At 41.2% G+C, this 23,475-nt stretch overlaps 1 protein-coding gene across 6 annotated transcripts in view; it reads left to right on the forward strand.

Annotated features, from left to right (window-relative positions):
* Positions 1–23,475, forward strand: part of LARP1B (La ribonucleoprotein 1B) — a 153,688-nt gene that overhangs the window by 18,094 nt on the left and 112,119 nt on the right. For 5 of the 6 annotated variants that reach the window (XM_032146902.2, XM_032146896.2, XM_032146939.2 and 2 more), the window contains exons 5-8: positions 3,297–3,437; positions 10,627–10,770; positions 10,970–11,135; positions 17,816–17,960. In XM_032146902.2, coding sequence (XP_032002793.1) covers positions 3,297–3,437; positions 10,627–10,770; positions 10,970–11,135; positions 17,816–17,960 — 596 coding nt within the window. Of the gene's footprint in view, positions 1–3,296; positions 3,438–10,626; positions 10,771–10,969; positions 11,136–12,430; positions 12,659–17,815; positions 17,961–23,475 lie in introns of those variants that run through there. The other variant, XM_032146914.2, reaches the window with a different exon arrangement.

The raw sequence follows: 23,475 nt of genomic DNA on the forward strand, positions 1-23,475 counted from the left end.
GCTTTAAATTGTTAAGTTGTCAGTGACTGAAGCAAGGTGATTTTCTGGGAGAGTAGCAGGAGATGAGGTTAGAGACATAGATAGACAATGTCCATGGTATACAGGGCCTTGGAGTTACGATTCTATTTTGAGTGTCATGGGAAACCATTAAACCAAGATACTCTGGAGGTGATATGGCACGGGAGGGAACATTTAATGGTAAAGTTGTTGCCAATTTCTTTAACACTTTAACTTTTACCATAGACTGATCACTTACTTGAATAGTTTGTCTTTTTTTTTAAGAGACAGAGTCTTGCTCTGTCACCCAGGCAGGCTGTAGTGCAATGGCCCCATCTTGACTCACTGCAACCTCCGCCTCCTGGGTTCTAGCAGTTCTTCTGCCTCAGCCTCCTTCGTAGCTGGGATTACAGGCGCACGCTGCCACGCCTGGCTAACTTTTTGTATTTTAGTAGAGACGGGGTTTCACTGTGTTGCCCAGGCTGGTCTTGAACTCCTGAGCTCAGGCGATCCACCTGCCTCGGCCTCCCAAAGTGCTAGGATTACAGGCATGAGCCACCGGGCCTGGCCGAATAGTTTGTCTTTTTAATAAATAACTAATCCTTAGTGTAGGATAAGTATTATATTCACTTGATACAGTGAATAAAGGCTAATTGCTCAAAAACAGTGACAAGACAAACAAGTGATTGTTAGAAAAATTTCTTCCTGTTTCTTTTTTTTAATTTTTAAATTTTAAAATTTTGAGACAGGGTCTTGCTCTGTCACCCAGGCTGGAGTTCAGTGGCATGCTCATGGCCCACTGCAGCCTCGATGACCTGGGCTCAAGTGATCCTCCCACCTCAGCCTCCTGAGTAGCTGGGACTACAGGCATGTGCCACCATGCCTGGCTAATTTTTGTATTTTTTTTGTAGAGACAGGGTTTCACCATGTTGGCCAGGCTGGTCTTGAGCTCCTGGGCTCAAGCGATCCACCTGCCTCAGCCTCCCAAAGTGCTGGGATTAGAAGTGTGCGCCACCATGCCTGGCCTCCTCATTTCTTAACTACTTTGTCACTTAACTTTTTCCTGCTTCCTACATACATAAGTAGTGTTCTTGACTGTCTAGAATCCATACGGATGACAGATTTGTTATCCTGATCTAAAATTTGTCTTTTTTTTTTTTTTTTTTTTTTTTGAGACGGAGTTTCGCTCTTGTTGCCCAGTCTGGAGTGCAATGGCATGATCTCCAGCTCACCGCAACCTCTGCCTCCTGGGTTCAAGCGATTCTCCTGCCTCAGCCTCCCGAGCAGCTGGGATTACGGGCACCACACCCAGCTAATTTTGTATTTTTTTCTCAGTAGAGACGGGGTTTCTCCATGTTGGTCAGGGTGGTCTCAAGCTCCCAACCTCAGGTGATCCGCCCGCCTCGGCTTCCCAAAGTGCTGAGATTACAGGCGTGAGCCACCGTGCCTGGCAATTTGTCTTTAATTGCTTCAATTAAAACTGGTCAGTCAACAGTAAAACCCAAGTGTTTTGTAGTTAGAACAATTCATATAATCAAGCTATTAATTGATCTAGAGTACAGATTTTTGACTTTAAAAGGAGGGCTTCTTTATGTCAAGGAATCTCATTGACATAATTTATAGTATAAGATTAAAAGCCTTTTTAGATGCATTTATATTCACTTTTCCTCATTTGATCCATAGTTTGCAGGATTTATAGGATATCAATATTGTAGTTGCACACTAATATTTATTTTTAAATTACCTTGGCAGTTTTTTCATTGCCATGAGTCTTTATTTTTGTAGAAAATATAGATTGGGGGCCGGGCACGGTGGCTCACGCCTGTAATCCCAGCACTTTGGGAGGCCGAGGTGGGCGGATCACGAGGTCAGGAGATCGAGACCATCCTGGCTAACACGGTGAAACCCCGTCTCTACTAAAAATACAAAAAATTAGCTTGGCGTGGTGGCAGGCGCCTGTTGTCCCAGCTACTCAGGAGGCTGAGGCAGGAGAATGGCGGGAAACTGGGAGGCGGAGCTTGCAGTGAGCCGAGATCGCACCACTGCACTCCAGCCTGGGCGACAGAGTGAGACTCCGTCTCAAAAAAAAAAAAAAGAAAATACAGATTGGGCAAAATACTGAACATTTTGAAACCCGAGCTATGGCATTCATGAATAGATGATCTTCAGAATTTCACTATAGAATAACCACAAATAATTAGTTACATTGTCATTTAGTCATCAAGAAAAGTTAAATTGCTTATGTTTTTTTTTTCCCTTAGGAAGATGCATAATAGCTGTAAAAAGTTCTGTCAAGTTAAACAAATTTTATACTTATCCCTCTTCCCTCTTATATTTTGAGAAACCTCATTCATTTCATTAGTAAAAATCTTGGGTAAATTAATGTTTTAGGCAGTGATCTGGAACTGAAAGTGCTGCAAACCTGAAGCCTAACTTTCCAAAGTATACATTATAGCGTTTTATCAGATATATCCCATTCTAAAGCCTAAGAATTTTAAATTAAACTGATTTTTTTAAAAAAGCCTAAGAATCAATTACTAAACAGGAATAGTATGTATATGTACTTTTTTTTTTTTTTTTTTTTTTTTTGAGACAGACTCTCGTCTCTGTTACCCAGGCTAGAGTGCAGTGGCACAATCTCGGCTCACTGCAACCTCTGCCTCCCGGGTTCAAGGAATTCTCCTGTCTCAGCTTCCCAAGTAGCTGGGACTACAGGCATGTGCCACCATGTCCGGCTAATTTTTGTATTTTTAGTAGAGATGGGGTTTCACCATGTTGGCCAGGCTGGTTTTGAACTCCTGACCTTAGGTTATCTGCCCGCCTCAGCCTCCCAAAGTGCTAGGATTACAGGCGTGAGCCACTGCGCCCGGCCTTTTTTTTTTTTTTGAGATACAGTCTCGCTCTGTCACCCAGACTGGAGTGCAATGGCACGATCTTGGCTCACTGCAAGCTCTGCTTCCCAGGCTCAAGCTATTCTCGTGCCTCAGCCTCCCGAGTAGCTGGGATTACTGGCGTGTGCCACCACACCTGGATAATTTTTGTATTTTTTAGTACAGAGTTTCTCCATATTGATCAGGCTGGTCTTGAACTCCTGGCCTCAAGTCATCCGCCCACCACGGCCTCCCAAAGTGCTGGGATTACAGGCATGAGCCACCGTGTCTGGCCTCTTTACAAATAATCTTAAAATACACATTAAGTGTTTCACTTATTTGATTAAAGTTCAGAGTGCTTTTAAATTGCAAGGGTTTAGTGAAAATTGTACATTTGTCCTTAAATGATTTTATTTTGTTTTCTTCAAGCTAATAAGCACAAGTGGGTACCACTCCACTTAGATGTTGTAAGATCAGAGAGTCAAGAAAGACCTGGATCCCGGAACAGCTCAAGATGTCAACCTGAAGCCAATAAACCAACACATAACAATAGGAGAAATGATACGCGAAGTAAGTTACCATTCTAAGACAAAAATGACTAAGGAAAGACTTAGTCTTAATGCTCATTATTTTAGTAACTGCATGTATAAACCATTTGAGAATAAGTTGAAGACATCATGTCCCTTTAACCCCAAATACCTTCAGGGTATATTTCATAAGAACAATATAACCGTAATGCAATTAATGACAATGAAACTTAACATTAATACAATGTGATTGTCCACAGGCAGATTTTTCTCAATAAAGTCCTTTATAGTCGTCCCCTCCCCGCTCCAAGGATCCATTCTGGGATCACCCATTTAATTTAATTTTTTTTTTTCCTCTTTAGGCTCCATTAATCTGTAACAGTTCTTGCTTTTGTCTTTCATGACATTAATTTTTTTGAAGATTGTAGGATAATTATATTGTAGATATCCCTTACTTTGGGTTTTCTAATGTTTCCTTATGATTGGATTGGGGTTGTGAATTTTTGGCAGGAGTACTGTATAAGAAAATATATCATTTTCTTCTTAGTGAATCACATGGGAGTATGACCTTGGTTTGTCCCGTTATTGAAGATGCTGATTTGATTACCCCTGTAACTTTATTTGATTATTAGTTTGATTAGAACATTGATTAATATTAACTTTGATTACCCCTGTAACTTTGATTATTAGTTTGATTACAACATTGATTATTATTACTATTATTATTATTTATGTTTTTTTGTTTGAGATGGAGTCTCGTTCTGTTGCCCAGGTTGGAGTGCAGTGGCGTGTGATCTGGGCTCACTGCAACCTCTGCCTCCCGGGTTCAAGCAATTCTTCTGTTTCAGCCTCCCAAGTAGCTGGGACTACAGGTGCATGCCACCACACCCGGCTAATTTTTTTATTTTTAGTAGAGATAGGGTTTCACCATATTGGTCAGGCTGGGCTCAAACTTTTGACCTCAGGTGATCCACCCACCTTGACGTCCCAAAGTGCTGGGATTATAGGCTTGAGCCACTGCGACTGGCCACAATGATTATTAAGCTTGATTACTTGGTTGAGGTAGTGTACTCTAGACTTTTTAAAAATTTTTAAGTTTCTTCAGTTTTTTTGTTTAATTTCTTTAATCCCTTTGTAATTACTATGTAATTTGTGGAGAGAGGCTTTGAGACTGTGGAGATAATAATTTTCTCAGACTTTTCAAACATGCCTTAGCTTCCTTTTTTTTTTTTTAAATAAGTGGTGGGGTCTCATTCTGTTGCCCAGGCTGGAGTGCAGTGGGACAGTCATAGCTCACTGCAGTCTTGAACTCTTGGGCTCAAGCGATCCTCCTGCCTCAGCTCTCCAAGTAGCTATGATGACAGGTGCGTGCCACCATGCCCGACTAATTAAAAAAAAAGTTTTCTTTAGAGACAGTCTTGCTTTGTTGCCCAGGCTGGTCTTGAACTCCTAGCCTCAAGCGATTCTCCTGCCTCGGCCTCCCGAAGTGTTGGGATTACAAGCGTGAGCCACTGCACTTAGCTTCTCCCTCTTTATTGCCAAATAATATTCTGTTGAATGCATATAGCCCTTTGTCTTTTCATCTGTTGATGGATAAGTGGCTTGTTTATAGTTTTTGGTCTTCATGAATAACGCTGATGAATAGTTGTTTACAAGTCTTTGTGTGGAATGTATGTGTTTCTCAAATGCCTGTGAGTGAATTGATTGGTCATATAGTAGCTGTATATTTAACATTATAAGAAACTGCTACTTGTAGCATTTTACATTTTCATCAGCAACTATTTTTCTCTTTGCTATGTGTTAAGTCCCATGTCTAGTGGAATTCATGTATTTTGGATTTGGCTGATTGCTTTTTCATGGCATTTTTTGTTGTTGTTGTTTTTGAGACGGAGTCTCGCTCTGTCACCCAGGCTGGAGTGCGGTGGCATGATCTCGGCTCACTGCAAGTTCCGCCTCCCGGGTTCACACCATTCACCTGCCACAGCCACCTGAGTAGCTGGGACCACAGGCACCTGCCAGCACGCCCGCCTAATTTTTTTGTAGTTTTTAGTTGAGAGGGAGTTTCACTACATTAGCCAGGATGGTCTTGATCTCCTGACTTCATGATCCGCCCTCTTTGGCCTCCCAAAGTGCTGGGATTACAGGTGTGAGCCACCGCGCCCAGCCGCTTTGTCATGGTATTCTTTAGCATTTGCATGTTCCGTTTTTTGAGACAGGGGCTCACTCTGTCTCCCAAGCTAAGTGCAATGGCACGATCTCGGCTCACTGCAACCTTCACTTCCTAGGCTCAAGCGAGTCTTAGCGAGTCTTAGCCTCCTCAGTAGCTGGGACTACAGGCATGCACAACTGTACCTGGCTAATTTTGTATTTTTTTGTAGAGATGGGGTTTCCCCATGTTGCCCAGGCTGGTCTCAAACTCTTGGGCCCAAGCTATCTTCCAGCATCAGCCTCCCAAAGTGCTGGGATTAGAGGTGTGAGAGCCACTGTACTTGGCCTGCCTGTTCCTTTTGTCTTTTTTTTTAAAAAAAAAAAAAGAGACGGAGTCTGGCTCTGTCACCCAGGCTGGAGTGCAGTGGCGCAATCTCGGCTCACTGCAAGCTCCGCCTCCCGGGTTCACGCCATTCTCCTGCCTCAGCCTCTCCGAGTAGCTGGGACTACAGGCGCCCGCCACTACGCCCGGCTAATTTTTTTTGTATTTTTAGTAGAGACGGGGTTTCACCCTGGTCTCGATCTCCTGACCTCGTGATCCGCCCGCCTCGGCCTCCCAAAGTGCTGGGATTACAAGCGTGAGCCACCGCGCCCGGCCGCCTTTTGTCTTTTCTCTTTATAACTGGCAATAAGAAAGAGCTAGGTTGATTAGGTTCAGGCTTATTTTTTTGCTTGGAATACTGCTGTGTGTATTTCACTTTCAGTTGTGTTAATATTGAGTTAGCTCAGGTGTTAGGTTGATCAGTCCATTATAAAGTATTCCATTAGTCTTTTTTTTTTTTTTTTTTTTTTTGAGACAAAGCCTCACAGTGTCGCCCAGGCTGGAGTGCAGTGGCGCGATCTTGGCTCACTGCCTCCCAAAGTGCTGGGATTACAGGTATGAGCCACTGCACCCTGGCCCATTAGTCTTTACTGAATGGTTTTACTTTCATTAAAATCATTGGCTAGATACTTTTTTTTTTTTTTTTTTTTGAGACAGAGTCTCGCACTATTGCTCAGGCTAGATTCTCCTGCCTCAGCCTCCCGAGTAGCTGGGATTACAGGCATGGGCCACCATGTCTGGCTAATTTTTGTAGTTTTGGTAGAGGCAAGGTTTCACCATGTTGGGCCAGGCTGGTCACGAACTCCTGACCTCAAGTGATCTGCCTCCCTCGGCCTCCCAAAGTGCTAGGATTACAGGTGTGATCCACTGCATCTGGCCCAGATACATTTTTTCACAGGATTTGCTCAGATTTTCAGAAAGCAGAGGATAGGATATGTGGAAACAATAGGATGAGCATTTGTTTTTATAGTTTTTTTGCTGAAATCTGGTAAATCGTGTCCTGTGAATGGATAAGAAGGCCTAAAGAAATTTTACAGACATAATATTAGCATTCAAAAATTTTAAATATACCTATGTAGAGGTAAATATATTTTGATTAAAAAAATTTGCAATATATTATGAAAAACTTTAAACATACGAAAAATTGAAAGAATTGTACAGTGAATACCTGTCTAGCCACCATCTAGATTAATAATTTCTCTGTATTTAGTTCATTCATCTGCTGAATCCCTTGAAAGTAACTTGGAGATGTTGATGCTTTATTACTAATGTCCTAAGAAAATACATCATTTAAGAAAATCACACTAGTTTCCTAGTACCATCTAAAATCTAGTCAATAAGTTAATTTTTCTCAATTGTCCACAAAATATGACTTTTAAATTATAAAACTTTAGCTAAATGCAGTGGTGCAAGCCTGTAGTCCCAGCTACTTGGGAGGCTGAGGCAGGAGGATTGCTTGAGCCTGGGAATTTGGGGCTGTAGTGCACAATGATCATACATGTGTGTGGGGGAGCATATATACATATATATGTATTTATGTATAAAACTTGTCTATAGAAAAATGGACTTTTTTTCCAATTGTTTTTCAAAATGTAATTTTAAGTTTTTATTCTAAAAGTAATGGATTCTCATAATTTCATTAATTTTTTTCTTATTAAATATTGAATATATAAGAAAATAGACAAAGTTATACAGAACAACAATATAATGAGCTGAGTATGGTGGCACTCAACTGTAGTCCCAGCTACTTGGTAGGCTGAGGTAAGGAGGATTGCTTGAGAGCCCAAGAGTTCGAGGCTGCAGTGAGCTATGATCATGCCACTGCAGCCTGAGTGACAGAGTGAGACCCCATCTCTAAAATCAATAATAATGATGATGATGATTATGATGAACAGTGGAAACACCCTGTTTAAGAAATGTATGTTAGTATTACTTTTAAACTTCACTTTGTGCACTCTGCAATTTCATGCCATTGTCTCGGAAAAAATGAGCTTAAGTGCATGGGTTTCTTGCATGTTTTGAAATCGCCATGCAATGTGACTTTATCAACATTCTTTGGCAGGAATTTTTGTTTTTTTTTTTTTAATTCAGCCTACTTTTCTTTAGATTAATGCATGTTGGTTGTATTACTGTAAGTCTTTTCCTGCTGAAGGGCTGTTTCACTATTTGATAAAATCTGTACTAACAGTGGGTATTTGGATTGTTTCTAGTTTTTTTTAATATTAAAGTACTACCAAGAACATTTTAATGCATGTTTTCCAGCACACAAGTACAAGAGGCTTGAGCCTAGGGTAATTTTTTCAGACTGCAGACACTACAGTCTGTGAGTGGGTTGTGAAATCAGTATATTGGTTCATGATCAGGTTTTTAAAAACCTAGAATGCTTCACATAGTAAATTTTTAAATGATATGTGTTTAAATTATTAAATTTTTTGTAAGCGTACTTGTGTGTGAAATAAATAAGGCTTACTTACAGATTAAGGCAGAAATGTTTGAAAAAGTGGCTGGGCGCAGTGGTGCACGCCTGTAATCCCAACACTTTGGGAGGGGGAGGTGGCTGGATCTGGGAAGGGGAGGTGGGTGGATCGCTTGAGCTCAGGAGTTTGAGACCAGCCTGGGCAACATAGTGAGAACTCATCTCTATTAAAAAAAAAAAAAAGGGAAATGTTTGAAAAAGACTGTTTTAGGTCTAAGCATTGAGGATGGAACTATAGGATCTAGGGTAATGTTCTCAGTGAGGGTGATTTTTTTTTCCCCAAAGAGTCATTTGGCATTGTCTGGAGATATCTGTTACTGGTTGTCACAACTGAGGGAGTGAGTGGGTGCTACTGGCATCTAGTGGGTAGTGGTCATGGATGATGCCAAACATCCTGTAGTCCACAGAACAGGCCCCCACACCAGAGTCTAAAGTGCTAAGGTTGTAAAACCTTGTCTCTAGGATTTGCATATCTTCACATTAATTAGATTATTCCAAGTTGATTTTCAAAGTAGATATACCTATTTTCAACCTCATTAGCAATATATGAATGTTCTACCTGTTTTTTGAGACAGAGTCTCACTCTGTTACCTAGGCTGGAGTGCAGCGGCGAGATCTTGGCTCACTGCAGCCTCTGCCTCCCAGGTTCACGCGATTCTCCTGCCCCAGCCTCCCGAGTAGCTGGGATTACAGGCGCCCACCACTATGTCTGGCTAATTTTTGTATTTTTAGTAGAGATGGGGTTTTGCCATGTCGGCCTGGCTAGTCTCGAACTCCTGACCTCAAGTGATTCACCCACCTCAGCCTCCCAAAGTGCTGGGATTACAGGTGTGAGCCACCGCGCCTGGCTAATGTTCTACCTTTTTAAACTTTGTCAACATTTCATATTAGAGACATTAAAATATTTGTTGTACTGGGGTAAAGAGCCTTTCGTTGTCTTAATTTGCATTTCTTACAGTCAATAAGGCTGAGCACTGTTTTCGTTTTTCTTTTTTTTTATTCTGAGACGGAGTCTCGTTCTGTTGCCCAGGCTGGAGTGTAGTGGCAGGGTCTTGGCTCACTACAACGTCTGCCTCCCAGGTTCAAACAATTTTTCCGTCTCAGCCTACCGAGTAGCTGGGATTACAGGAACTCCATCACCACGCCCGGCTAATTTTTTGTATTTTTGGTAGAGACAGGGTTTCGCCATGTTTCCCAGGCTGGTCTTGAATTCCTGAGTTCAAGCAATTTGCCTGTCTCAGCCTACCAAAGTGCTGGTATTACAAGTGTGAGCCACCACACCGGGCCTCTTTTTATGATTTCTTTCTTTTTTTTTTTTTTTGAGAGGGACTCTTGCTCTGTAGCCCAGGCTGGAGTGCAGTGGTGCAATCTTGGCTCAGTGCAACCCCTGCCTCCCAAGTTCATGTGATTCTCCTCCCTCAGCCTCCCGAGTAGCTGGGATTACAGGTGTGCACTATGGCACCCAGATAATTTTTGTATTTTTAGTAGAGGCGTTATTTCAGTATGTCAGCCAGGCTGGTCTCCAGCTCCTGACCTCAGTTGATCCGCCTGCCTTGGCCTCCCAAAGTGCTGGGATTACCGGCCTGAGCCACCGCACCCAGCCTTGTATGATTATTGACCCACTGGTAGGCACTGTTTTCTGTATTTATTGTCCACTTGCATTTTTTTGCCCTGCTTGTATTTTAGATATTTTTCCCATTGAGTGGTTGTGTCTGTGTGTGTTGCACGAGAGAGAGTGGTATGAGTTCTTACATGTACTCTAGATAGAATTTCTATATTTCGCTTCAGATATCTTTTCTCAATTCGTTTTGTGTTTTCATTTCCTTTTTACTTTATAAGGAATGTCATTTACTTAAATAGAACCATCCTTAAATATTTTGTGAGAAATGTTTTTTAGCAGTTTTATGTAATACAAACTTAGTAGTCTTGGAACTTCTTGAATCTTTAACAGCACAATCTTAATAAAACTATCTCTTTACCTTTCTAGTATGTTACTTGTTAGAATGTATTCTTCATGTGTTAGTACCTTTTAGGCTCTGTTTTATGCTAGAGATATTTTTGATAAATTCTTACTGCATCTCTTCAGTTTGTATCCATCTGAAAAATGCCTGGCTACTGTTAATTGGTTACAAAGTGGAAGAAGGTGGCTACTATGTTTTCATAAAGGCAGTCATGTTATTTTACTTGGCAAATTGAAGTATATAAAAATATTTTTATTTTTAAAAGGTTGGAAGCGAGATAGAGAAAAAAGAGATGATCAAGATGAAGTTTCCAGTGTGAGAAGTGAGGGCGGTAATATCCGAGGTTCCTTTAGAGGTCGAGGAAGAGGCCGAGGACGGGGAAGAGGACGAGGCAGAGGAAATCCTCGATGTATGACATAATTTTTGTTTTGTTAAATTAGATAAACTTTGAAAAAAATAGAGCAACTATCCTTTATTATGTTTTAACTAATTTTCTTTGAGAATAGATAGTTTTATGTTTGTTAACCTTTGAAGTTCTTCACTTTATCTGTAGTAACTATTTTTTTTCTAATATGTGATTACCTTTCTTTTTCTTTATTCACATCAAGTGAACTTTGATTATTCATATGGTTATCAAGAACATGGTGAAAGGACTGATCAACCATTTCAAACAGAACTTAATACCAGTATGATGTATTACTATGATGATGGTACAGGTGTACAGGTGTATCCTGTGGAAGAAGCATTGCTTAAAGAGTATATTAAGCGTCAAATGTAAGTGGATGTTTGATGTAAGCAGATGGGATAGCAAAATCTGTTGCAATATCAAACTTTAATGTCGTTGATAATGAATATGTTATAATTTTTTTTTTTTTTTTTTTTTTGCGACAGAGTCTCACTCTGTTGCCCAGGCTGGAGTGTAGTGGTAGTCTTGGCTCACTGCAACCTCTGCTTCCTGGGTTCAAGTGATTGTTCCGCCTCAGCTTCCTGGGTAGTTGGGATTACAGGCACACGCCACCACACCTGGCTAACTTTTGTAGTTTTGCTAGAGAACGGGTTTCGCCATGTTGACCAGGCTGGTATCGAACTCCCGGCCTTAGCTGATCTGCCCACCTTGGCCTCTCAAAGTGCTGGGATTATAGGCGTGAGCCACCATGCCTGGCCTGTTTATAACATTTTTAAAGCTACTTATTTGTAAAGGTTGGAAAATGTTAATTATTTTGATTATATATTTTTAGGGAATGTGATTAAAATAGGTATTTTAAAAATTTTGTATTTGGTTTATGTTGTTTATATAAGTCTCCTGGCTTCTATACTATTTAGATATTTTTCTCCTTAAAGGAGATTAGGTAAAATTTATTGCATAATATGAATAAATATAAGACTGTAAAGCTTCTCTATATATACTTGAAATTGAACAAGTAAAATTTGGCTTATTATTTGCCAATAGGTGTTTATATTAGAATTTGCAAATGAACATAAATAAAAAATGGTAGTATCTTTTGATTTTCTTCTTAGCAATTGACTTTTGAATTCTTAAGTTTTTTTTTATCTTCTAAGTTTTTCTTTGTGACACAATTAAATGGGGACTACCTTATATTTTAGTTCAGATTTCTTACTCTAGTTCTCATAGTAGTTGCTTTCTGGGTACTGAATGTGAAGTCAGGAGAATATTAGTTCTATTTTCTGAAAGAAAAAACAAACCCTATACATATTAGTATTGTATAGGATATTTTGCTTATTTATATAGTATGTTTTTATAGAGGCAAGAGAAAAATGTTGCCAAGCAATTTGCATAACCAATTTGTTAAAACTTGAAATGTTTCTCTCCTTACAAGGTGAAGGAAAAGGGCTGTTTTTGAAAGGGCATAAGCATTTTTAAATCATCTATTTTTCCAAAATAAAATAGACTCTACTCTGTTACTAGAAAATTTCTTTATCATCATCAGCCAGGCACCTTCCTGGGTTGCCTTCATGGTGGATCCAATTTGCTTACAGTGTGGAGCAACTTGTTTATATTGTTCTTGCTTCTTTTGTTACAGTTGATGCAAACACTGAAGAAAAGGGCCTTTTTATGGGCACAAAGTGCTTGACATGTGGCTGTCAACTTCATACCACTATTACTGTCTTTTTTGTAACTTTTGCTGCCAAGTCCCTTCTGAGACCTGACAGTGGACATGCAACTCCATGTCAGGATAATCGGCCTCCAGTGTGCTCATACAAGTGAGGGAGGAACAGAGCTACTTCAGTGTTGACAAAATTTCTGATCATGCAGTGTAGAATCCAGAGCCTCTAAGGTAGGACTTGATGATGTCCCTAGGACACTGAGCAAAATGTCAGACATGGCATTGGTCATGCCTCTTTTTTTGTTGTTGTTCTAGCAGTAGGGATTTTGGCAAATGTTAGTAGAGCACTAGGTTTAGTGTGACTTGTTATTATTACCATTCTTTGATTAGTGGAGATGTGGCTTTGAAGGAGTTGTGCTTTTTACTTTATATTATTTGGTTTCTAATATATAGATGGGCTGATTGATTGAGGTTTTGATTTTCTTTTTGAGAAGTCACTAAAAATGTTCCTGGCCAGGCGCGGTGGCTCACGCCTGTAATCCCAGCACTTTGGGAGGCCGAGGCGGGCAGATCACGAGGTCAGGAGATCGAGACCATCTTGGCTAACACGGTGAAACCCCGTCTCTACTAAAAATACAAAAAATTAGCCAGGCGCGGTGGCGGGCGCCTGTAGTCCCAGCTACTCTGGAGGCTGAGGCAGGAGAATGGCGTGAACCCAGGAGGCAGAGCTTGCAGTGAGCCGAGATAGCGCCACTGCAGTCCGGCCTGGGCAAAAGAGCCAGATTTCGTCTCAAAAAAAAAAAAAATAATAATAATAATAATTTTTCCTGACACCTGTGGAAAAATGATGCAAAATGTATTGTAAAGTATGAGGCCTAAACGTATTCAAAATGGTTGAGGGTTTTTTTTTTTTAACTTTTTTTTTTTTTTTTTGAGATGGAGTTTCGCTCTTGTTGCGCAGGCTGGAGTACAATGGCACGATCTCGGCTCACTGCAACGTCCGCCTCCCGGGTTCAAGCAATTCTCCTGCCTCAGCCTCCCACGTGGCTGTGATTAAAGGCATATGCCACCACACCAGGCTAATTTTTGTATTTTTAGTAGAGACGGGGTTGCTCCATGTTGGTCAGGCTGGTCTCAAACTCCTGTCCTCAGGTGATCCACCCACATCGGCTTCCCAGAGGGCTGGGATTACAGGCGTGAACCACCGTGCCTGACCCTTTTTTTTTTTTTTTTTAACATTTTAAAAACTTCTTATTGCAGTCTACTTTTTTTAACATTGGTTTTTATTTTTTTGAGATGCTAATTTTTGTATTTTTATTAGAGACAAGGTTTCACCATGTTGGTCAGGCTGGTCTCGAACTCCTGACCTCGTGATCCGCCGTCCTCTGCCTCCCAAAGTGCTGGGATTACAGGCGTGAGCCACCACGCCCGGCCTACTTGTTTTTAACATTTTAAGTGAAAATTTATATTAATTCTTTGTGATGTCAGCATTAAAATGTAAAGATCTTGATGATTTCTAGCTGTGATAATCTCTCTTGGCACTCAGATGACAGCACTCTGACAGATTTGCAGATCTTTAGAGGTTTTTTCCTTTTTTCTTTTTTTTTTTTTTTTTTGAGACATTGTCTCACTCTGTTGCCCAGGATGGAGTACAGTGGCGCAATCTCGGCTCACCTCAACCTCTGCCTCCCGGGTTCGGGTTCAAGCAATTCCCCTGCCTTAGCCTCTTGAATAGCTGGGATTAGAGGCGCATGACACTGTGCCCAGCTAATTTTTGTATTTTTAGTAGAGACGGGGTTTTGCCGTGTTGCCCCGTCTGGTCTCGAATTCCTGAGCTCAAAGCGCCTGGCCAGGACAGTTTATTATTGATTTAGGGAAGTTCACATCTCACAGCTAAGAACAGTTGTAACTTGTGACTAAATCGAATGTCTTAATGTCTGAAATTTTAGAATTTTTTTTTTTTCTTTTGAGATGGAGTTTTGCTATTGTCACCCAGGCTGGAGTGCAGTGGTGCAATCTCGGCTCACTGCAACCTCCACCTCCTGAGTCCAAGCGATTCTCCAGCCTCATCCTCCTGAGTAGCTGGGATTACAGGCATGCAACACCATGCCCGACTAATTTTGTATTTTTAGTAAAGTCGGGGTTTCACCGTGTTGGTCAGGCTGGTCTCGTATTCCTGACCTCAGGTGATCTGCCCGCCATGGCTTCTCAACGTGTGGAAATGACAGACGTGAGCCACCGTGCCCTGCATGAAATTTTAGAATTTTAACACATGTATTATGTATCTACCACATGCCAGACATTATGAATAAGGCTTTTGAGGTGTACCAACCATCAGAATCTTCATTTCTTTAAGACTTAGATTTTTTCCTTCAGTGTTTAAAAAGAGTAAATGAGGCCAGGGCGTGGTGGCTCACTCCTGTAATCCCAGCACTTTGAGAGGCTGAGGCAGGTGGATCATCTGAGGTCAGGAGTTCGAGACCAGGCTGGCCAACATAGTGAAACCTCGTCTCTACTAAGAATACAAAAATTAGCCGGGCATGGTGGCACACACCTGTAGTCCCAGCTACTCAGGAGGGTGAGGCAGGAGAATCGCTTGAACCTGTGAGGCGGAGGTTGTAGTGAGCCGAGATCATGCCATCCCACTCCAGCCTGGGCAATAAGAGTGAAACTCCATCTCCAAAAAAAAAAAAAAAAAAAAAAAGTAAATGATTTACTAGTGTTACTGAGATGTCAGTGGTATTTCAGTAGCCTTTGAGAGAGCTTTGCACTCTGACAATTGGATAAATATCAAACTATTAAAGGAAAATTTGGCTATTCACATTCTTAAAATAAGTTGATTTATTTTCTTCCCCTTCAGTAAAAGGTAGCTGAAAACCAGTTTTCAGTTATAGATGCCTTTTTTTCAAAGATAGAATTTGGCCCATATACTTCAAGGGCATCTTTAGTCACTGAGTTTTATACCCAAAAATGTGAGCTGGTTTGTTTTCTCATAACTTGTATTCCATGTTTGAAAACTTTCTCTGTGATTTGGAAATAGTGTGGGATTATTAAACTATAGGCCCCATCATCATTGATGTTATGTATTTCTTTTGTATCATTCTTCTCTTTATTTTCTCCTGTTTGTCTTCTTCTCTGTCTTTAAAATCCTCATACTCTCATTTATATATATGGAGGCTATAATTTAAACATGTATTTCTCTCTGTCTCTTTAACCTTTCCTGTGATGTGGATAAACATGTATTTCTCAAAGGCTATTATTAAATGTATTGTGAATATTATCTTTATATCTTGGGATTTGTAGTTACTGATCATACTGACAGTTCATCCATTTACATTTCTCTCGGAAAGGTTAAGTGGGTTTGTGTTTTTCAAGAGAAGATAAAACATCTAATCATCTTCTATATTTTTGCCTCCATGTGCCTCATGGTGTCAAGGATATTCCTTCTTTAGCTGTATTCTGTTCACCCTTAATGTCTTTCTTTTTTTTTTTTTTTTTTTTCTGTTTGAGATGCAGTCTCGCTCTGTCACCCAGGCTGGAGTGCAGTGGTGTAATCTTGGCTCACTGCAAGCTCCGCTTCCCAGGTTCACGCCATTCTCCTGCCTCAGCCTCCCGAGTAGCTGGGACTACAGGCGCCTGCCACCACGCCCGGCTAATTTTTTTGTATTTTTAGTAGAGACGGAGTTTCACCATGTTAGCCAGGATGGTCTCGATCTCCTGACTTCATGATCTGCCCGCCTCAGCCTCCCAAAGTGCTGGGATTACAGGCGTGAGCCACCACGCCTGGCTAATGTCTTTTATTATTATTTTTAGACAGTCTTGCTCTTTCGCCCAGGCTGGAGTATAGTGGCTGGAGTATAGTGGTCCCTGTTCACTGCAACCTCTGCCTCCCAGGTGCAATCGATTCTCCTGCCTCAGCCTCTCTAGTAGCTGGGATTACAGCCACCCGCCACCATGCCCAGCTAGTTTTTGTATTTTAGTAGAGATGAGGTTTCCCCATATTGGTTAGGCTGGTCTTAAACTCCTGACCTCAAGCGATCCACCCACCTCGGCCTCCGAAGTTGCTAGGATTACAGGCATGAGCCACCTCACCGGGCCACCGTTACTTAATGTCTTATAGTCTGTCTATCAAAGAAAGAAGCATGGAGGACTTGAATCATTCAAAATATATATGTGCACATATGCCTGTGTGTTCACTAAGTGTTTTTTGTTTTTTTTTTTGAGATGGAGTTTTGCTCTTGTTGCCCAGGCTGGAGTGCAATGATGCGATCTTGGCTCACTGCAATGTTCGCTGCCCAGGTTCAAGGGATTCTCCTGCCTCAGCCTCCCGAGTAGCTGGGATTACAGGCATGCGCTACCACACCCGGATAATTTTGTGTTTTTAGTAGAGACAGGTTTTCTCCATGTTGGTCAGGCTGGTCTTGAATTGCTGACCTCAGGTGATCCACCCATTTCAGCCTCCCCAAGTGCTGGGATTACAGGCGTCAGCCACCACGCCTGGACATGTTCACTGAGTTTTTTTTTTTTTTTTTTTTTTTGAGACGGAGTCTCGCTCTGTCGCCCAGGCTAGAGTGAAGTGGTGGCGCAATCTCGGCTCACTGCGAGCTCCGCCTCCCGGGTTCACGCCATTCTCCTGCCTCAGCCTCTCCGAGTAGCTGGGACTACAGGCGCCCGCCACCACGCCCGGCTAATTTTTTGTATTTTTAGTAGAGACGGGGTTTCACCATGGTCTCGATCTCCTGACCTCGTGATCCGCCCGCCTCGGCCTCCCAAAGTGCTGGGATTACAAGCGTGAGCCACCGCGCCCAGCCTCACTGAGTTTTTAACTAAGAATTGTGCTGGTTACTAGGCTTCAGAAGTATTAAACATGTCAATACTTTGTCAATTTAGAAAACAAAATGAACTACTTTTCTGTATGCGAATTTGACAAGGAATACTTCCAGTATACCATTCTTCTCAGCGACTGGGAAAAAGGTGGAAGGCATTATGCTAACATGTGATTGGCTTTGTTATCTAATGCTTAAATGAAACAAGTAGAAGTGGCTTTGTAAAGATTTTCATCTAATTAACTCATTAAAATCAATTATGGAACTATTTTAAGGTAAAATGAGCAGCTTAATTAAATATTTAGTGAAGCTGATCTAAATAGAAGTTATTAATTTTTTGGAAAATAATCAGTATTTTAAGTTTAAGAGAAATTATTAATTCAGTAGGGTTTTTTGCTATCTTATATGTTTACCCTATCTATGTTGTATTAGAGCTATACATATTGTTAACCAAATTACAATATTTTCATGTTAATGATTGGTTTTCACAGTTAATGTGCGAGCAATAGAAATATCTATTTCCTACTAAATAAATGGATGAAATTCTAATTTCTCTTTTCAGTGAATATTACTTCAGTGTAGAAAATTTGGAACGAGACTTCTTTCTTCGGGGAAAGATGGATGAACAAGGTTTCTTGCCTATTTCCCTGATTGCTGGTTTTCAGCGTGTTCAGGCTCTCACTACAAACCTTAATCTCATCTTAGAGGTAATTGCTCATTTGAAGAACAATTTGTACTTTCCACTCAAATTTCCTTTGTACCTAAAACTTGTCTAAAAAACAGAGTATTAAAAACAGACAATCTGTAGTTGCTTGAGGCTCAGACAGCATTCCATGATGTTTTTCTATTTTGTAAAACCTTCATAAATGTCTAACCTTGGAAATCCCTGAAAGTATTGCTAATGATGTTACTATGTATTTTCTCCTTCCTCTCCCCCTCAATTAGTCAACCTATTTTAAACCTGATCCTTCAAACTTTAACCCTTTTGAACATCCTTGGTCCTTAAAACTTCTTCAGGGCTGGGCGTGGCAGCTCACCTGGGTGATAGAGTGCAACGGCGCAATCAAACAAAAATTTCTTCAGGTTACTGTAAAAAAGCATGTGTTCCTGTGTATGTGTGTGTGTGTGTGTGTGTGTGTGTATTTTTTTTTTTTTTTAGACAGCATCTCACTCTGTTGCCCAGGCTGGAGTGCAGTGGCACGGTCTCGGCTCACCACAACCTCCGCCTCGCGGGTTCAAGCAATTCTCCTGCCTCAGCCTCCTGAGTAGCTGGGACTACAAGCACGCACCATCATGCCCGGCTAATTTTTGTATTTTTAGTAGAGACTTAGCTTCACTCTCTTGGCCAGGCTGCTCTCGAACTCCTGACCTCGTGATCCGCCCACCTCCGCCTCCCAAAATGCTGGGATTACAGGTGTGAGCCAGCACTCCCAGCTGTTCCCACTTATTGAAAGGCTAATTTAAAATAGTCCTTCTGGCTGGGCATGGTGGCTCATTGCTGTAATCCCAGCACTTTGGGGAAAAAAAAAAGTCTCTCATTTGGCCTGTTTCTAGAAATGCTTTCAACATCTTTTTTTTTTTGTAGCCAATTTCTTTCCCTACGCACAGCCCTTGGTAACCACAATCACTAATCTGCTTTTTCTGTTTTTCTTTTCTTTTTTTTTTTTTTTGAGACAGAGTCTCATTCTGTTGCCCAGTATGGAGTGCAGTGGCACAATCTTGGCTCACTGCAACTTCTGCCTCCCAGGTTCAAAGATTTTCCTGCCTCAGCCTCCCAAGTAGCTGGGATAACTGGAGTGTGCCACCATACCCAGCTAATTTTTGTATTTTAATAGAGGCAGGGTTTCCCAATGCTGGCCAGGCTGGTCTTGAATTTCTGACCTCAGGTGATCCATCCCCACCTGGCTTCCCAAAGTGTTGGGGTTATAGGTGTGAGCCACCACGCCTGGCCACTAGTCTGCTTTTTATCCCTATAGTTTTGCATTTTCCAGACTATCATAAAATTTTAAAAGTTGTAGCCTTTTGTTTCTGATTTTTCACTTAGTATTGTGCTTTTGAGATTCACCTATGTTGCATGTAGCAGTAGTTTGTTCTTTCATATTGCTGACTAGTATTCTGTGGTATGGATGTACCACAGTTTATCCATTCACTTGTTGGTGGACATTCAGATTGTTTATGGTTTTGGAGAGTATGAGTAAAGCATGAAGATCTTTACAGGGATATATATATATACACACACACACACATATATATATACACATGTATATATATATATACACACACACACATATATTATATATATATATTTTTCTGTTGGATAAATATCTAGTATTGTGATTGCTGGAAAGTATAGTAAGTATATGCTTATCTTCATAAGAAAATGCCAACCTATTGTCCAAAGTGGCTTTACCATCTTGCATTCCCATGATTATGTATGGGACTTGTTCCTCAGCCTTATCATTGCTGATATTGTCAGTTTTTTGAAAAATAGATATGTAGTGGTTTCTCATTGTGGGTTTTTTATTTTTTTGGGGGGGACAAAGTTTCAGTTTTGCTCTTGTTGCCCAGGCCGGAGTGGAGTGCAATGCCATGATCTTGGCTCACTGCAACCTCCACCTCCTGGATTCAAGCAATTCTCCTGCCTCAGCCTCCCAAGTATCTGGGATTACAGGCGCCTGCCACCACGCTCAGCTAATTTTTTTATATTTTTAATAGAGATGAGATTTCACTATGTTGGCCAGGCTGGTCTCGAACTCCTGACTTTCAGGCGATCCATCTGCCTTGGCCTCCCAAAGTGCTGGGATTACAGGTGTGAGCTACTGCGCGCCTGGCCTCATTGTGTTTTTTTGTTTGTTTTTTGAGACAGAGTCTCTCTGTCGCCCAGGCTGGAGTGCTGTGGTGCGATCTTGGCTCACTGCAACCTCTGCCTCCTGGGTTCAAGTGATTCTCCTGCCTTAGCCTCCCAAGCAGCTGGTACTACAGGCGCACGCCACCACGCCTATCTAACTTTTGTGTTTTTAGTAGGGATGGGGGTTTCACCATGTTGGTCAGGATGGTCTTGATCTCTTGACCTTATGATCTGCCCGCCTCAGCCTCCCAAAGTGCTGGGATTACAGGCGTGAGTCACCGCGCCTGGACTCATTGTGGTTTTAATTTGCATTTCCCTAGTGATTGAAGTTATTAGCAGTTTTTCATGTGCTTTTTTGTCTGCATACCTTATTAGTGGAAATGTCTGTTCAGATTTTTTATTCATTATTATTGAAGTGTTTTTTAAAAGATACTGTATGAGTTCTTCATTCTGGATACAAGTCCATTATGTATTTTGCAAATATTTTTTCCTAGTTTTTGTCTTTTCATTTTCTTTTTTTTTGTTTGTTTTTGAGACAGAGTCTTGCTCTGTCACCCAGGTTGGAGTGTAATGGCGTGATCTCGGCTCACTGCAACCTGCGTTTCCTGGGTTCAGGCGAGTCTCCTGCCTCAGCCTCCTGAGTAGCTGGGATTACAGGCGCCCACCACCATGCCCGGCTAATTTTTGTATTTTTTAGTAGAGACAGGGTTTCACCATGTTGGTCAGGCTGGTCTCGAACTTCTACCTCAGGTGATCCACCTGCCTTGGCCTCCCAAAGTGCTGGGATTACAGGAATGAGCCACCGCGCCTGGCCTCATTTCTTAACAGGCTTCTTTGAATAGCAAGTTTTTGAACACGTGTGCTTCATGTTTTAAAAATCAACTACAGGGCTGGGCGCGGTGGCTTATGCCTGTAATCCCAGCACTTTGGGAGGCCAAGGCGGGTGGATCACTTGAGGTCAGGAGTTTGACACCAGCTTGGTCAACACGGTCAAACTGTGTCTCTACTAAAATACAAAAATTAGCTGGACATGGTGACGTGCCTGTAATCCCAGCTATTTGGGAGGCTGAGACAGGAGAATTGATTTTACTATAGTAAAATCCATGTTTTGAAAACAACATAAAATAATGATTTGTTGGTGTATAATTAATGGTTCTTGGTTTCATGAAAGTACTGTAAGCAATGTCATTATTGCATTTGTTTATAGGTAAGTATATAAGGTTTCTATATATTGTAATTAACAGAGAAAATTAGTTTTGTTTTTTTTTTTGCAAAATTTGCTCTAGAGCAAATATTATGATTCATAGTAGAATGAGTTTGTGTATTTATTTATTTATTTATTTTCATTTTTTAGTAGAGATGGAGTTTCACCATGTTGGCCAGGCTGGTCTCGAACTCCTGGCCTCAAGTGATCTTCCTGCCTCAGCTTCCCAAAGTGCTGGGATTACAGGCATGAGCTACCGCCCCCGGCATTAGAATGAGTTTATTAACTGCTGCCATTGTGCTATAGCAAAGTGCTATAGCCAACTCAGCTGCTGTTTTTTTATGAAGTTGTTGCTATTTTTCCCTGTCTACTTCTGTACGAATGTAGTGGTAATTTTATTATTGTATGCCTTTTTGGTCTGTTTGTAGTCCCATCAAATCCTCAAGCACAATTTTAAGATCATTGACATTTTGTTTTTACAACTTATAGCAGTAAGGAAGGATTTTTTTTTTTTTTTTTGAGACGGAGTCTCGCTCTGTCGCCCAGGCTGGAGTGCAGTGGCGCAATCTCGGCTCACTGCAAGCTCTGCCTCCCGGGTTCACGCCATTCTCCTGCCTCAGCTCTCCGAGTAGCTGGGACTACAGGCGCCCGCCACCACGCCCGGCTAATTTTTTGTATTTTTTAGTAGAGACGGGGTTTCACTGTGGTCTCGATCTCCTGACCTCGTGATCCGCCCGCCTCGGCCTCCCAAAGTGCTGGGATTACAAGCGTGAGCCACCGCGCCCGGCCAGGAAGGATTTTTAAAAGGAAGCTTTGAGCTACTGTTATGGTTAGCACTGATACAGTAGCTAATGATACAGTAAAAAATAATACCACTATTGAAAAGCAGAAACACGTAAGCATAGCAATTTAGAAGAACATAAGTCTGCATTCACTTAACATTCATTATGCACCTACCATTTGTAATAGTAGGAAAGGTGTTCTTTTTCTGTTGAGAAAGTAAGGCTTCATTAGGCATTGCAGTGTTAACATATCAAGATCATGGACCTATGACTATGTCCCTTGTAGCTCTGTGACTATGGTCAGTGTCCTGAGATAGTAATATGTATTTCCTAGGGTTGTCCTGAGGATGAATTGTGTTAATGAAAGTATCTGGCAAATGTGGTAAGCTCTAAATAAGTAAGCATTTGCTATTATTGTTAGTCTTAAACGATGTATTTCTGTTGATAACTCCTTTTTCTTCATGCATTTCATTTTTACCAGCTTCTTCCCATATGTATTTGAATATGCTCAAGTTTTTTTTTTGTTTGTTTTGTTTTTTTTTTGAGACGGAGTCTTGCTCTGTCGCCCAGGCTGGAGTGCAGTGGCGCGATCTCGGCTCACTGCAAGCTCCGCCTCCCGGGTTCACGCCATTCTCCTGCCTCAGCCTCTCCGAGTAGCTGGGACAACAGGCGCCCGCCACCACGCCCGGCTAATTTTTTGTATTTTTTAGTAGAGACGGGGTTTCACCGTGGTCTCGATCTCCTGACCTTGTGATCCGCCTGCCTCGGCCTCCCAAAGTGCTGGGATTACAAGCGTGAGCCACCGCGCCCGGCCCTGCATTCTTGATGTCTTCCCCATAATTGAAAGCTTTTTGTGTCTTCCATTTGTTAGAGCAAATTGATCCTGGTTCTATAGCTTACCAGTTGTGTAACTAAGCAATTAACATCTTCATGCATCAATTTTCTTGTTAAAATATAGCAAATAATACTTAAGCTACAATAGAGTATGAGGATTTAGAGGAATAATTAATATAATATCAGCCTCAGAACTGTGCCTGCTACTTTCATCTCAAACCTTGTTTTCTAAATTGTCTGAACTTGTGCTTCCTCAAAACTTGTGCTCTTTTCCTTTTATCTCCAGGTCTTTGCACATTCAAGTCTTTCTCTTACTACCAGGCAGTAAGAATACAACATTTATGTATTCCAGCATTGGTAGTTATTCATAGTAGTAGGTCTGTATCATTAAGAAAAGAACCAAAATTAATAGCTAAGTCAGTTAAAACCTCAGATACTGGAAAATACTGATGTACCCAGTAACTCATTGTTTAGGAGTTCAGGATTACCAAGGCTTGGTTTTAATAAAAATATGTGTAACTCTTGTTTCTTCTAGGTCTTTACCTTAATTTTGT

Source organism: Hylobates moloch, unplaced genomic scaffold (genome assembly GCF_009828535.3).
Source record: "Hylobates moloch isolate HMO894 unplaced genomic scaffold, HMol_V3 SCAFFOLD_3, whole genome shotgun sequence".
In the NCBI taxonomy this organism is placed as follows: domain Eukaryota; kingdom Metazoa; phylum Chordata; class Mammalia; order Primates; family Hylobatidae; genus Hylobates; species Hylobates moloch.